General features: G+C 41.7%; 1 protein-coding gene and 1 long non-coding RNA gene across 5 annotated transcripts in view; one reads left to right on the top strand and one right to left on the bottom strand.

Moving 5' to 3' along the window:
- Positions 1 to 5180: 5180 nt before the first annotated feature.
- LOC132529604 (tubulin alpha-1A chain) lies at positions 5181 to 9434 on the bottom strand. Its single transcript, XM_060166325.1, has 4 exons — positions 9278 to 9434; positions 7025 to 7247; positions 6734 to 6882; positions 5181 to 6373 (listed from the first exon to the last, which is right to left on the bottom strand). Exons 1-4 carry the CDS (start codon positions 9278 to 9280, stop codon positions 5393 to 5395), a joined length of 1356 nt encoding a protein of 451 aa, XP_060022308.1. The 5' UTR covers positions 9281 to 9434; the 3' UTR covers positions 5181 to 5392.
- LOC132529608 (uncharacterized) overlaps positions 8924 to 13380 on the top strand; it is a 48684-nt gene continuing 44227 nt past the window's right edge. For all 4 annotated transcript variants that reach the window (XR_009543515.1, XR_009543513.1, XR_009543514.1 and 1 more), the window contains exon 1: positions 8924 to 9527. This is a non-coding gene — a long non-coding RNA (uncharacterized LOC132529608). The remainder of the gene's footprint in view (positions 9528 to 13380) is intronic.

The raw sequence follows: 13380 nt of genomic DNA, 5'->3' as shown, positions 1-13380 counted from the left end.
AAAAAAAAAAATGCTGTGTCATCATCAATGTGCTCCTGCTTACGTTCTATTTAGTATCCATATATTTGTTCATTTTTTCCTCAGTTTTTGTTGTTCTGTGTTTCATTTTGGATACTTTTTTTGTTATGTCTTCAATTCATTAATCTTTTCTTCTGTGGTCTAATCTACTGTTCATCCCTTTTTTTTTCTTGCCTCACTGTGTGGCATGCGGGATCTTAGTTCCCCGACTCCCTGACCAGGGATCAAATCTGTGCCCCCTGCAGTGGAAGCATGGAGTCTTAACCATTGGACTGCCAAGGAAGTCCCCTGTTCATCCCATTGAGTATTTTTTTTTTAAACCTCAGATATATTTTTCATCTCTAGAATTTTGATTTGGATTGTTCCTCATATCTCTATCTTTCTTGAACATATATCATATAATTATAATAACTTTTAAGGTTTTTTTGTTTACTAATAACATTAATGAATTATTTCATTTATTCTAATATGTAATAGTTTCAAAATAACAATATCAGTATTATTAATAACTATATGATTACTGAAAACAGCTTGGTTTTTTGGAGTTCCTTTTCTTCCTTAGGCTATATACTTACTATGGATATATAACCAAATTACTTTCTTTTTTTTTTGGCTGCCCCCCCACCCCCACCTCCCGCAGCTTGTGGGATTTCAGGTCACCGACTGGGGATCGAACCTGGGCCCTCAGCAGTGAAAGCACAGAGTTCCAACCACTGAACCTCCAGGGAATTCCCAAATTACTATGTTTTTAAGTCACTTGAAATAATTTTCCAGTTTGTAATTAAGCCACCAACTTCATATTTGGTTAGATTCACTGGTTTCATTTTGCTTTTAATTATTAGATATTTTTTCCACCGTGATTTAATTCTTTTGTATGATACATAATACAGTCACATGTTTCTACAGTCAAATGATACAACAAATACCAAAGAAGTCTGGTTAGACCATATTCCCTTCCCCTACAGGTAATTGGTTTTTTTTTTGCTGTATGCGGGCCTCTCACTGTTGTGACCTCTCCCGTTGCGGAGCACAGGCTCCGGATGCACAGGCTCAGCGGCCATGGCTCACGGGCCCAACCGCTCCGCGGCATGTGGGATCTTTCACGGACCGGGGCACGAACCCGTGTCCCCTGCATCGGCAGGCGGACTCTCAACCACTGCGCCACCAGGGAAGTCCCTACCTACAGGTAATTAAAAAAAATTTTTTTTGATTTATGCTTCCATTGTTTATTTGTTTAATTGTAGTAAGATATGCAAACATAAAATTTACCATTTTAACCTTTTTAAAAAACTGAAGTATAGTTGAATTTACAATATTATACAAGTTTCAGGTGTACAACATAGTGATTCAATATTTTTATAGATTATAATTCATTTAAAGTTATTACAAAATATATTGTAAATTAATTATACTTAAAAAATAAAAATTAAAAAGTTATTACAGGGCTTCCCCGGTGGCACAATGATTAAGAATCCACCTGCCAATGCAGGAAACACGGGTTCGAGCCCTGGTCTGGGAAGATCCAACATGCCGCAGAGCAGCTAGGCCCGTGCGCCACAGCTACTGAGCCTGTGCTCTAGAGCCCGCAAGCCACAACTACTGAAGCCCGTGTGCCTAGAGCCCGTGCTCGGCAACAGGAGAAGCCACCACAATGAGCCTGCGCACTGCAGTGAAGACCCAACGCAGCCAAAAATAAAAATAAATAAATAATTAAAAAAAAAAGTTATTACAAAATAATGGCTATATTTCCCTGTGCTGTAAAATATATCCCTGTTGCTTCCATTTTAACCCATTTATTATTATTATTATCATCATTTTATTTATTTATTTAACATCTTTATTGGAGTATAATTGCTTTACATTGTTGTGTTAGTTTCTGCTGTATAACAAATTGAATCAGCTATACATATACATATATCCCCATATCCCCTCCCTCTTGTGTCTCCCTCCCACACTCCCTATCCCACCCCTCTAGGTGGTCACAAAGCACCGAGCTGATCTCCCTGTGCTATGCGGCTGCTTCCCACTAGCTATCTATTTTACATTTGGTAGTGTATATATGTCAGTGCCACTCTCTCACTTCATCCCAACTAATCCTTCGCCCTCCCCGTGTCCTCAGGTCCATTCTCTACATTCTGCGTCTTTATTCCTGTCCTGCCCCTAGGTTCAATTCAGTAGCATTAAGTACATTCACATCACTGTGCAACCATCACCACTATTCATCATTCCAAACAGATGAAACACTGTATCCAGTAAACAATAACTTCCCATTATATGCTTCCTCCCAGCCCCTGGGAACTCCTATTCTATTTTCTGTCTCTATGAATTTGACTATTCTAGTTACCTCATAATCGGAATGAGACACTATTTGTCCTTTTGTGTCTGGCTTATGAATGATGTCCTCAAAGTTCATCCATGTTATAGCATGTGTCAAAATTTCCTTCTTTAAGGCTGAATAATATTCCATTGTATGTATTACATTTTGTTTATTCATTCAATTGATGGACATTAGGGTTGCTTCCACCTTTTGGCTATTGTGAATAATGCTGCTATGAGCATAGGTGTACAAATATCTGAGTCCCTACTTTCAGTTCTTTTGGGTATTTACCCAGAAATGGAATTTCTGGATCATATGGTCATTCTATTTAATGTTTTTAGTAATTTTTACATTCTTTTTTTTTTGCGGTACGCGGGCCTCTCACTGTTGTGACCTCTCCCGTTGCGGAGCACAGGCTCCGGATGCGCAGGCTCAGCGGCCATGGCTCACGGGCCCAGCCGCTCCGCGGCATGTGGGATCTTCCCGGACCAGGGCACGAACCCGTGTCCTCTGCATCGGCAGGCGGACTGTCAACCACTGCACCACCAGGGAAGCCCTACATTCTTTTTTAAACTAAACAAAGCCATTATGATCTCATGGATTTTAACAAATTTTGTATGGTTCAATATATTGCAGCCAGTATTGTTTTCAATACTTATATTGTACCATCAATGAGAGCCCCTTCAACCTGACTCCTGTGTCCCTTTGATTTGACTTTAGTCTTTTATATCCTCCTTGCTTTCTGGAATGAGAAAATACTTGGGCTGAACTTGTATATTTCCTGCTCCAGGCTTGGAATTAGTCATTTCTCTAAAATGTCCTGCTTCCTTTCAGTGAGAAATGATATTTAGTGACCACCATCTGAGTGCTGGGGATACTACTGTTACATTGGTTCTAGGCATTTTCAGTGGACAAAACTATAAAATGTTTTTTTTTTCTTTCATAATAGAGAATATATAACAAATTCACACTGATATTTACAATTGAGATTAGGATCATAGGACTTTTATTTAACTTCTGGTTTTTATATTTGTATTTCTTTTATCCTACGTTTTACTCATTCAACCAATAACCATTGTACATCTACCGTATCCCTTATATTTTGCTGTGTGCTGGGAATGTACATTAAAAAACTGACATTTTATCTAGTTGCCAAATTTTGGGGGGGGCCGTGCCGTGCAGCATGTGGAATCTTAGTTCCCCAACCAGGGATTGAACCCGTGCCCTCTGCAGTGCAAGCATGGAGTCTTACCCACTGGACCACCAGGGAAGTCCCTCCACATTGTTTTTTATCTGAATGAGCAAGACCTTTTACTTTTGTGCATCAGATCTGTTTGCATTAGCTTTAGTTAAAACTACTGAGCAATTCTGAATTGGCTTTCAAATTAGTTGATCTTTTTCTTTAAAAAATATTTATTTATTTGGTTGCACCTGGTCTTAGTTGCGGCAGGTGGGCTCCTTAGTTGCGGTTCGCCAGCTCCTTAGTTGTGGCATGTGAACTCTTAGTTGCAGCATGCATGTGGGAATCTAGTTCCCTGACCAGGGATCAAACCCAGGTTCCTGCATTAGGAGCGTGGAGTCTCATCCACTGCACCACCAGGCAAGTTCCTCAAATTAGCTGATCTTGGCTTATTTCTTCTTCTTCATTATCTCCATTAATTTACATTAAACTCAGATTCCAGTACTACAATTCTATTACACCCCTTAGTTGGCAGTGCCAAGGAAAAAAAAATTAAATAGGCAGTTAATACCAAAAAAATCTTTTCATCATCACTGGATATTATCCCAGAACAAGGTAATGTGATGGCACAAAACAACTTGCAGTCCTTGGGTTCTTAGCCTTTTGGTCATTTGGACTGGCAGCTGAACTCTATTGTTGACAAAACCCGTTGGTCCAAAACTGTTTCATTCACTCTGTTGGTTGTTGATGCCTACTATTACACTGTTAGAGTTTTGTTCTTTGAAGTTATTGGCCCATATTAAAATAAGAATATCCTTGGAGAGTTAAAGTTCAGACATATAACTAACACATTAGAGTGAATAAGTGTATCAGGCTTTTCCAGTGTGATATTCAGCTGAAAATAACTTTGGAGAGAAGAAAGTAAAAAACTAGGTCTAGCATAGTAGGAAATTGCTTGGAGAGAACAGACTACTTTTGAGAACCCAAGGCAGAGGAAGCATGATGGCACTAGACACTTGCCAAGGAGATGAGGGGCATGAAAATAAGCTTATAAGACCTGATGATGCATTTGGAATATTCACCATTTTATGTTAGTTGTATGAGACTCAGCAGTCAACCAGATTTTGGTTGTGCATTAGCAAATATCAATTCTCAAAGTACTTAAGAGTAGCATGGATGTTATCTAATGGTAATCTTTACCGCCTTTTTTTTTTTTTTTTTTTTCGTGGTACGTGGACCTCTCACTGCTGAGGCCTCTCCAGTTGCGGAGCACAGGCTTCGGACGCACAGGCTCAGCAGCCATGGCCCACGGGCCCAGCCGCTCCGCGGCACGTGGTATCCTCCCGGACCAGGGCACGAACCCGCGTCCCCTGCATCGGCAGGCGGTCTCTCAACCACTGCGCCACCAGGGAAGCCCTACCGCCTTTTTTTTAATCGATTTTTAAAATTGAAGTACGGTTGATTTACATCTAATAGTAATCTTTAGATATGCATGTTATATTTTATAAATAAGTTTTATAATATACTAAGACAATTTAAAATTAAAAAATAAATCATTGCATAGAATATGTATAAACCACAGTCAATAGTTAGTTATTCTTTCTTCTCAATCTACTGAAGAGATGAAAATTTTCAGACACCCAAATAGAAAGCACAAGACTGAGCTCATTTAAGACAGGGAATACTTTATTCAAACCCATCAGAGAAATGGATAGCTTGGATCTATAACAAAGCGTCGTGTTTTAAAGCATAGGTCAGTAATTGTACATGAGAGTATACACTGCTACATACAAATTAACTGATCAGACCACAACTTTTCAATGTTTAAAACAGAATAAGCTTCCCTGTAAAAGCAGCACCTTTGTGACATTTTAACTTTAGTACTCCTCTCCTTCTTCCTCTCCCTCTCCTTCAACAGAATCCACACCAACCTCCTCATAATCCTTCTCAAGGGCAGCCATGTCCTCACGGGCCTCAGAAAACTCTCCTTCCTCCATGCCCTCACCCACGTACCAGTGAACAAAGGCACGCTTGGCATACATCAGGTCAAACTTGTGGTCCAGGCGAGCCCAGGCCTCAGCGATGGCTGTGGTGTTGCTCAGCATGCACACAGCTCGCTGTACTTTGGCCAGGTCTCCACCAGGTACCACAGTGGGAGGCTGGTAATTAATGCCAACTTTGAAGCCAGTGGGGCACCAGTCCACAAACTGGATGGTACGCTTGGTCTTGATGGTGGCAATGGCAGCATTGACATCTTTGGGAACCACATCGCCACGGTACAACAGGCAGCAAGCCATGTATTTACCATGGCGAGGGTCGCATTTCACCATCTGGTTGGCTGGCTCAAAGCAAGCATTGGTGATCTCTGCTACAGAAAGCTGTTCATGGTAGGCTTTCTCAGCAGAGATGACAGGGGCATATGTGGCCAGAGGGAAGTGGATGCGAGGATAGGGCACCAGGTTGGTCTGGAATTCTGTCAGATCAACATTCAGGGCTCCATCAAATCGCAGGGAAGCGGTGATGGAGGACACAATTTGACCTATCAACCTATTCAGGTTAGTATATGTTGGGCGCTCAATGTCGAGGTTTCTACGACAGATGTCATAGATGGCCTCATTGTCTACCATGAAGGCACAATCAGAGTGCTCCAGGGTGGTGTGGGTGGTGAGAATGGAGTTGTAGGGCTCAACTACAGCTGTGGAAACCTGAGGGGCTGGGTAAATGGAGAACTCCAGCTTGGACTTCTTGCCATAATCGACAGAGAGACGTTCCATCAGCAGGGAGGTGAACCCGGAACCAGTTCCCCCGCCAAAGCTGTGGAAAACCAAGAAGCCCTGAAGACCTGTGCACTGGTCAGCCTGTTACAAAAGAAGAATAGAAAAAACATAGTTATTGCTCTTTGTGATACCCTTACAGTAAACATAATAAGTATTTTCACTTTTCATATTAACTCCAAAGACTTAGGTTGTATTCTGACAAGAAACACTTTTTAAAAAATGTAGACCTTCCTTAAATTACTCAGCATTACTTTATTAAAAATATCTCCATTAATATTTATAAAATGACATCAATAGTTCATATTTTAATTGAACTTTAAAAAATCTTTAAAGGAATAATTAACCTTACTATTACATTTCAATTCTGTGTGAAAAAAAGAGCATATTCCAAATATCTCCCTTAGGTTCATTAATTTACTTTATTCTTGAGAATAAACATACCAGTTTCCGAATTCGGTCCAAGACGAGGTCAATGATCTCCTTGCCAATGGTGTAGTGACCTCGGGCATAGTTATTGGCAGCATCTTCCTTGCCTGTGATGAGCTGCTCGGGGTGGAAGAGCTGGCGGTAGGTGCCAGTGCGAACTTCATCTGGAAAAGGAAAACGAAGCAGCCACCCATCAGTAACAACCTGCACAAGTCTGCTCGACCGCAGGGCATCAGTGGAGCCCCCAGGACACACCTCCTGTTCCGGACCCCCGGGATCTCATCGGGGTTACTGAGGTCAACTCACCAATGACCGTGGGTTCCAGGTCTACAAACACTGCCCTGGGCACATGTTTGCCAGCGCCTGTCTCACTGAAGAAGGTGTTGAAGGAGTCATCTCCTCCCCCAATAGTCTTGTCACTTGGCATTTGGCCATCAGGCTGGATGCCGTGTTCCAGGCAGTAGAGCTCCCAGCAGGCATTGCCGATCTGGACACCAGCCTGGCCAACGTGGATGGAGATGCACTCACGCTGTGGGAAGGAACAGAGAAAAACTGTAAAATTAGTTATATTAGCATTTTCAGTTTTCAGTAAATTTCTAAAACTAAGAAATATAGAAGTATTCTTCAAATTTATTTGAGGTCATATTCATAACAAAATAGAAACAGTTAAGGAAAACCACCTGCTGTAACTGCTGCAGATGCGTGTGATCTGAATAATAATGTTGCACTATTTAGCACATGGTGCAAGCCCATTGTTCCAAAAGCCATGCTTGAATAGAAGATTTCTCATATTTAAAAAATATTCAAAGCACAGAATTTGTAAAATGAAGTAAATTCAATCAGTAATTAACTGTAATCAATATTACTGCCTCCATTCCCTTTAAATAAAGATGAGCATTTCTGCTAAATAGGACTTGGTATTCCAACATGGACATCTGTACTGCAGCTGAGGCTGGAAGCCACACCCTTTTGCAGTCTTTCTGCAGAATCCATCAGTACTAGCGGATTAGATGCTAAACAAGGAATGCCTTCTGCATTGCTGCATTGCTGCTGTGGCCTGGTGCCAGCCTGTACTGTCTGCTACATTATTTAACAGAGCAAGCTCTATTTCCAGCAACTGTGCCTACATGATCTCATTGTGCTATTCTGCCAGTTTTCCTCCTCTGACCCAGCCTGGGACCATATGCCTACATTGAAATGAATTAATGAAGATGCACTAGAACAAAAGACAGCTGCACAAGAGTATGTCTTCTTTGTCTGCAGCATTTTCATTTCTTAAAAAAAAAAAAAAAAAGTTTTCCCAGAATCTTCTCCACTGCAAAAAAACTGAAAAATTATTAGTATCTTTAAAACAACGGTTCCTAAATTACAAATAAATAGCACATGAGAAGCTACCAAACAAGGAAAAAAACCCCAGTGAAAGGATAATGAAATGTTATTTAAAACAACAAAATAGTATTTTCATTCTGAGATTCTGTAACCGTCACAGAATACAGAACATTCGTACTCATTACATTCAACAGAGAGTGTCTTCTCTATGGCTTCTATGGCTACAGCTTCTTTTGTCTATCCGTTGTCTATTCACTGACAAATGGGGGCGGGGGGGCGGAGGGAAGGGCGTTTCCCTGGGTCCTCCGCAATACAGCACCCTGGCTCACAAAATCGGCTTTCTCTCTCGCTGAACGTGCGGCCAAGACGGACACACACGAGTCAGTCAGGGCTGGGCGGCCCCACACCAGACATTAAAGGGCTTGTCAAGTGAATTGTGATTTTGCTCCTCAAGAAAAAAAAATTTCACCTAAGTTTTAACAGTGAATGAAAAACCTTTTAACGCCTACGGTTCTGCAAAGATGAAAGGCTTATTAAAAGTCTTCTCCTGACAGAGGAGGCTTAGTGAGGGCGAACCCCGCCCTGTGGTTCCAAGGCCAGAGAAGCAAGAAACAAACAACTCCGCCCCTGCGCCGCCTTGACGCCGGCCGCCACGGGTTCCAACAGAAACTAACCATTTTCCCCGTTAATACATGGGTATCTTTCTAAAACGTCAACGAACTGGCGAGGGATCTTTTTATATTAACCCGAAGCTCCGCTTTGTCCCTTTCCTTCTCTCCCCCTCTTCTTCCCAGCAACACCCACCGACCCCCGACTTTTTGGTCGACTCCTCCTCTCCCTGTCCCTGGGGAACAACGCGAGGAAGGGCTCTTCGAGTCGCACGAATACCGTGCGCACACATAGGGGCCGAGCAGGCGACGCCAATACCGCCTTCCCTGCCCCGTGAGCTGCTTGCTGCAACGAAGGGCTCGGATAACAAAAACTCCCTCCGCGCCGCCTTTGTTCTCCCTCACTGTTCCGCTGCGCCCTGGACGCGGTTCTGGCTGGGCTCCTGCACCCCGCACTGCGGCGGCGGCCGGGCTCAAGGATTTGGGGCAAATCTCAACCTCGCAAATAAAGCGTAAAGCTACACTGATCCAAACGAGTTGTAAAGGAAGAAGATTTTCCAAGTAGACCCTGAGAGGCTGGCCCCACCCAACGGTCACAAAGAGCCGGAGAAAACATTCTTACCATAGTTGCTGTTTTGTGGCTGCCGAGCAGATGGCGGAGAGGAGGAGGAGAGGTTGTTGCTTCTTACAGCGCGACTCTTAGGCGGTCGATGTAAGAGAACCTGCGGCACATGGGCGAATGCGGCTCCCTATATACAATTCGGTCACCATGGGGATGGGCTGGGGCCTTTTCCTGTTGGTCCAGACCCCTCAATCTGCCCAGAGAAGCCACGACAAAAGAGTGGTGATTGGTGCAAGCGACATGGGATGAGGTAATCTCTCACCCACCCCTTTTTCCCTAGCATCCATAGACTGTTTGCATCCTTCAGACAAAGAGACCGTGCAAAAACAGTCAGCCGAACATCCATTATGGGGTGGGGTTGGGAAGGGGTGAGGGGAGGGAAGAAAGAGAACTAGAGTTGGATGGTTTTATGTTGTTTAAACCTCAAACTACAGTTAAAATTACCAATGTAAGAGGTTTTTTCCCCAACATGTAATCGCAGAATTTGAGATGAGATATTTAATGGAAAATTATTCCCAGCCCCTCCCTCAAAGTATACTAAACTGCATTCGGTGAGGATTCAACATCTCTAATTGCTTTAAAAATAAAATAGAAGAGAAGATGGGAATGTTGCTTAAAATGGCTTGGGTAAATGTAATTTTTTTTAATTTAAAAAAATTCAATAATAGGACCATCCAAAATGGTTTCTCAGGTTCAAGTAATTTATTTTCAGATCTTCTTTTGCAACCCTCTCCCTAATAGTTAAACAAAAACAGAAGATGGAAAGCATAATCATACTAAATACGGAAGCACACAAGTAGTTCTAACATGAAGATAATTAAGATCTAATGAACATACCATACTTAGTCTGCTAGAAATATTCCTTTACCAGAAGTCTATGTAATATATTTTATGTAGTGTATTGTTCCTTAAAATGAATCATATTGCCTAATATAGAATTGAGAAAATACAAAGAGAAAGAACTGAGTTCAGAAGCTAGTACTACCTGTGCATGCAGTTATATTCTTCATTGTTCTCTCTTCCGGAAAGAAAAAATTAAAAAGGAGGAGCGCTGTATAGTGTAAAAAAGAAAACCATTTTGTAATATTGTCTCCTTCCACAGACGACCGTGTAGATGTCAGCTCAATAACTGCATTTCTTTTTTATGTAGCTCTTATGCGAATTCAGTAAATTCTCCTTCTCTAAGATTAGGCTTTTAACTGTGGGAATTGTAGCCAGCCTCATACTGTTGCTATTCAACTAGAGACTCTGGTGGTTGCTCAATTGCCTCTTGGGACAAAAGGCTTTGCTTTCAGCCCTAGGAAATGGATTGCAGTAACATTCTTTTGCTATTTAGAAAGGTTCCATTACCAACAAGGATGTGGTATGCGGAATATGACTCTGACTGGGTACCATTTGACGTTGCTAATGAAATTTCATAGGTAAAGAAGGTTGTTATTGCCACCGAAGTTGAAAATTTGTATTTTGGTGGATAATTTTTCCTTTTGGTTTTTAGCAACAGATTTTCAGCGTCTGCAGCAGCATTTATAGTGCTCTGCAGAGCCCATTCATTCCTGCTGGGCTGGCAGTCAGTGCTTGGGCGTGGGAGGGAGGGACTTGAGACAGCTGCTGCAGGTTGTGGTGTGACAGTGGCGACCATGGATTTTTCTAGCCTGAGAGCCACAGCTCTTGCTTTACTTGTTCAAATTTGCTGCGGTAGTCATCCCTAGAAAAAAATGAGACCCGACATACAAATAATTTTATCTACTTCTTTCATATTTTACAGGAAAAATAATTTTCATTATCTTGTCTCTATACCTTTAGCAAATAAAAGTATATTTCAGTAAAGAGACAGAAGGGTTAAGGATGACTTGAATACTTTTTACTGAACCAGAAAATACACTTAACAAAAGTAAGAATTAAATGGCATAGGGAAGTATAAGGATTAATAAGTAGCTCATTGAAAATACTTCTTTCAAAAGTTTAATAAAGAAATAAATTGCACACAACTGGACCATGGTAAAGTGTACACATCTCCTTTTTTGGAATAAGAGGCACAGTCTTGAATTTTATTTTCTTTACAATATGAAAGCAATATGTCATTTCCCCAATAGTCTCAGTTCTTTACTGCAATTTACAGAGGATTAAATAAAAGAGAGGAGGGCTCATGCAATTGATACTTTGTAATTCTATCTCAGAAGCATTCATGAAAATAGGGATTTTTTTCCCTCCCCTCGGACATAAGTAACAATAAGATCTAGGTCAGAAATAGACTATGTGAGCACTGTTAATCTTAAATATATAAATGGGAGAGGAGGGGAAATAATAATCTATTCTTTTTGTTCCTGATTATCTGACTTAATAGCATACAAGCTATGGGAAGCAAAAAAAAATTTTTTTAATAGATCATTTTTTTAAAAACTTTATTTAATTTTGGCTGCGTTGGGTCTTCGTTGCTGTGTGCAGGCTTTCTCTAGTTGCAGCGAGGAGGGGTTACTTTTCGTTGAGGTGCAAAGGATTCTCATTGCAGTGGCTTCTCTTGTTGCAGAGCATGGGCTATAGGCGGGTGAGCTTCAGTAGTTGTGGCTCGTGGGCTCTAGAGTGCAGGCTCAGTAGTTGTGGCACACGGGCTTAGTTGCTCTGTGGCCTGTGGGATCTTCCCGGACCAGGGATTGAACCTGTGTCCCCTGTATTGGCAGGCGGATTCTTAACCACTGCACCACCAGGGAAGTCCTACTAGATCATTTTTTTATATTTACTGCCAAATTCTTTAACTTACATCAGTATACATGTATAAATATTCTACTAATGTATTCTTTCTTGTCCACAGTAAAATTAGGATAAAACATTTTTTCTTTCATAATATTTGTGGAATTTAAATTATTTATTTGGGTGTCTACATCTCCTCTTCATTAAAATGTGAATCCTGGTGGCGCAGTGGTTGAGAGTCCGCCTGCCGATGCAGGGGACACGGGTTCGTGCCCCGGTCCGGGAAGATCCCACATGCCGCGGAGTGGCTGGGCCCGTGAGCCATGGCCGCTGAGCCTGCGCGTCCGGAGCCTGTGCTCTGCAACGGGAGAGGCCACAACAGTGAGAGGCCCGCGTACCGCAAAAAAAAAAAACCAAAACCAAAACCAAAAACAAAAACAAAAAAAAATGTGAATCCTAGTCACAGATTGCCTAGCATATGGTAAACATCATATAGATGTTTGTTGAATTAAATGAATGATTTCTGTCTGTGCATATTTTCATAACTATTATCATGGTTAATAATTTAAAGGTATTTAATAAAGTATTTTACCTTACTTATTCAATAAGCATTTACTTGCTGTCTGCAATAAGCCCTGGACCATCCAGTGTAGCATGGAGAATTCAGAGGTAGTAACATGGTCTCTTTTCTCTAGAATCTTCTGGTCCAATCAAAGTAATAAAACAAGTACAAGTATATAGTTTTGAGAATGGCATGTGTTTCTGTGTGTGTATGGGGAGGAGCCTTGTAGAATCCATTGCATGACCCCATGTATCTAACTTATGTAGGAAACAAGGGCGTTGTCTAACAATTTTTCTACTTCTTCACCTCCTATTTATCCCTAAATGCATTTCAGTCTGGATTCTGCTCCTACCACTTCTTGAAACCAAATGCCCTCTCCATTTGTTGCTAAATCCATTGGACACTTTCTGGTTCTTGTTGACCTGTGATAAGCTTTGTCACAGTTGACTGTTATCTCTTTCTTTCTTTCTTTTTTTTTTTTGCGGTACGCGGGCCTCTCACTGCTGTGGCCTCTCCCGTTGCGGAGCACAGGCTCCGGAAGTGCAGGCCCAGTGGCCATGGCTCATGGGCCCAGCTGCTACGCGGCATGTGGGATCTTCCTGGACCAGGGCACGAACCCGTGTCCCCTGCATCGGCAGGCGGACTCTCAACCACTGCGCCACCAGGGAAGCCCTGTTATCTCTTTATGGAGACGCTTTGTGCCCTTGGCTTCAAAAATTCTCTGTTTTCTTGTTTCCCTCCTACTTTTTTTGTTTCTTCTCAGTTTCTGCTGGTTCTTCCTCTTCTCCTAATCTTTAAATGTTGGAGTTCCTCAAGGTTCGGTCCTAGACTTTTTCCTAATTTTATTCTATGG

The sequence above is a fragment of the Lagenorhynchus albirostris genome, chromosome 11 (genome assembly GCF_949774975.1).
Source record: "Lagenorhynchus albirostris chromosome 11, mLagAlb1.1, whole genome shotgun sequence".
Lineage (NCBI taxonomy): Eukaryota > Metazoa > Chordata > Mammalia > Artiodactyla > Delphinidae > Lagenorhynchus > Lagenorhynchus albirostris.
Note: the sequence above shows the minus strand (reverse complement) of the source record. Positions and strands in the feature narration are given on the sequence as shown.

What these genes read in the sequence shown, in the direction of transcription:
- LOC132529604 (XM_060166325.1), bottom strand. An exon ending in CCTGGAACCCACGGTCATTG is followed by an intron (nt 6,883 to 7,024) that starts GTGAGTTGACCT and finishes TTCCTTTTCCAG; the next exon opens with ATGAAGTTCGCACTGGCACC. An exon ending in TGGACCGAATTCGGAAACTG is followed by an intron (nt 6,374 to 6,733) that starts GTATGTTTATTC and finishes CTTTTGTAACAG; the next exon opens with GCTGACCAGTGCACAGGTCT.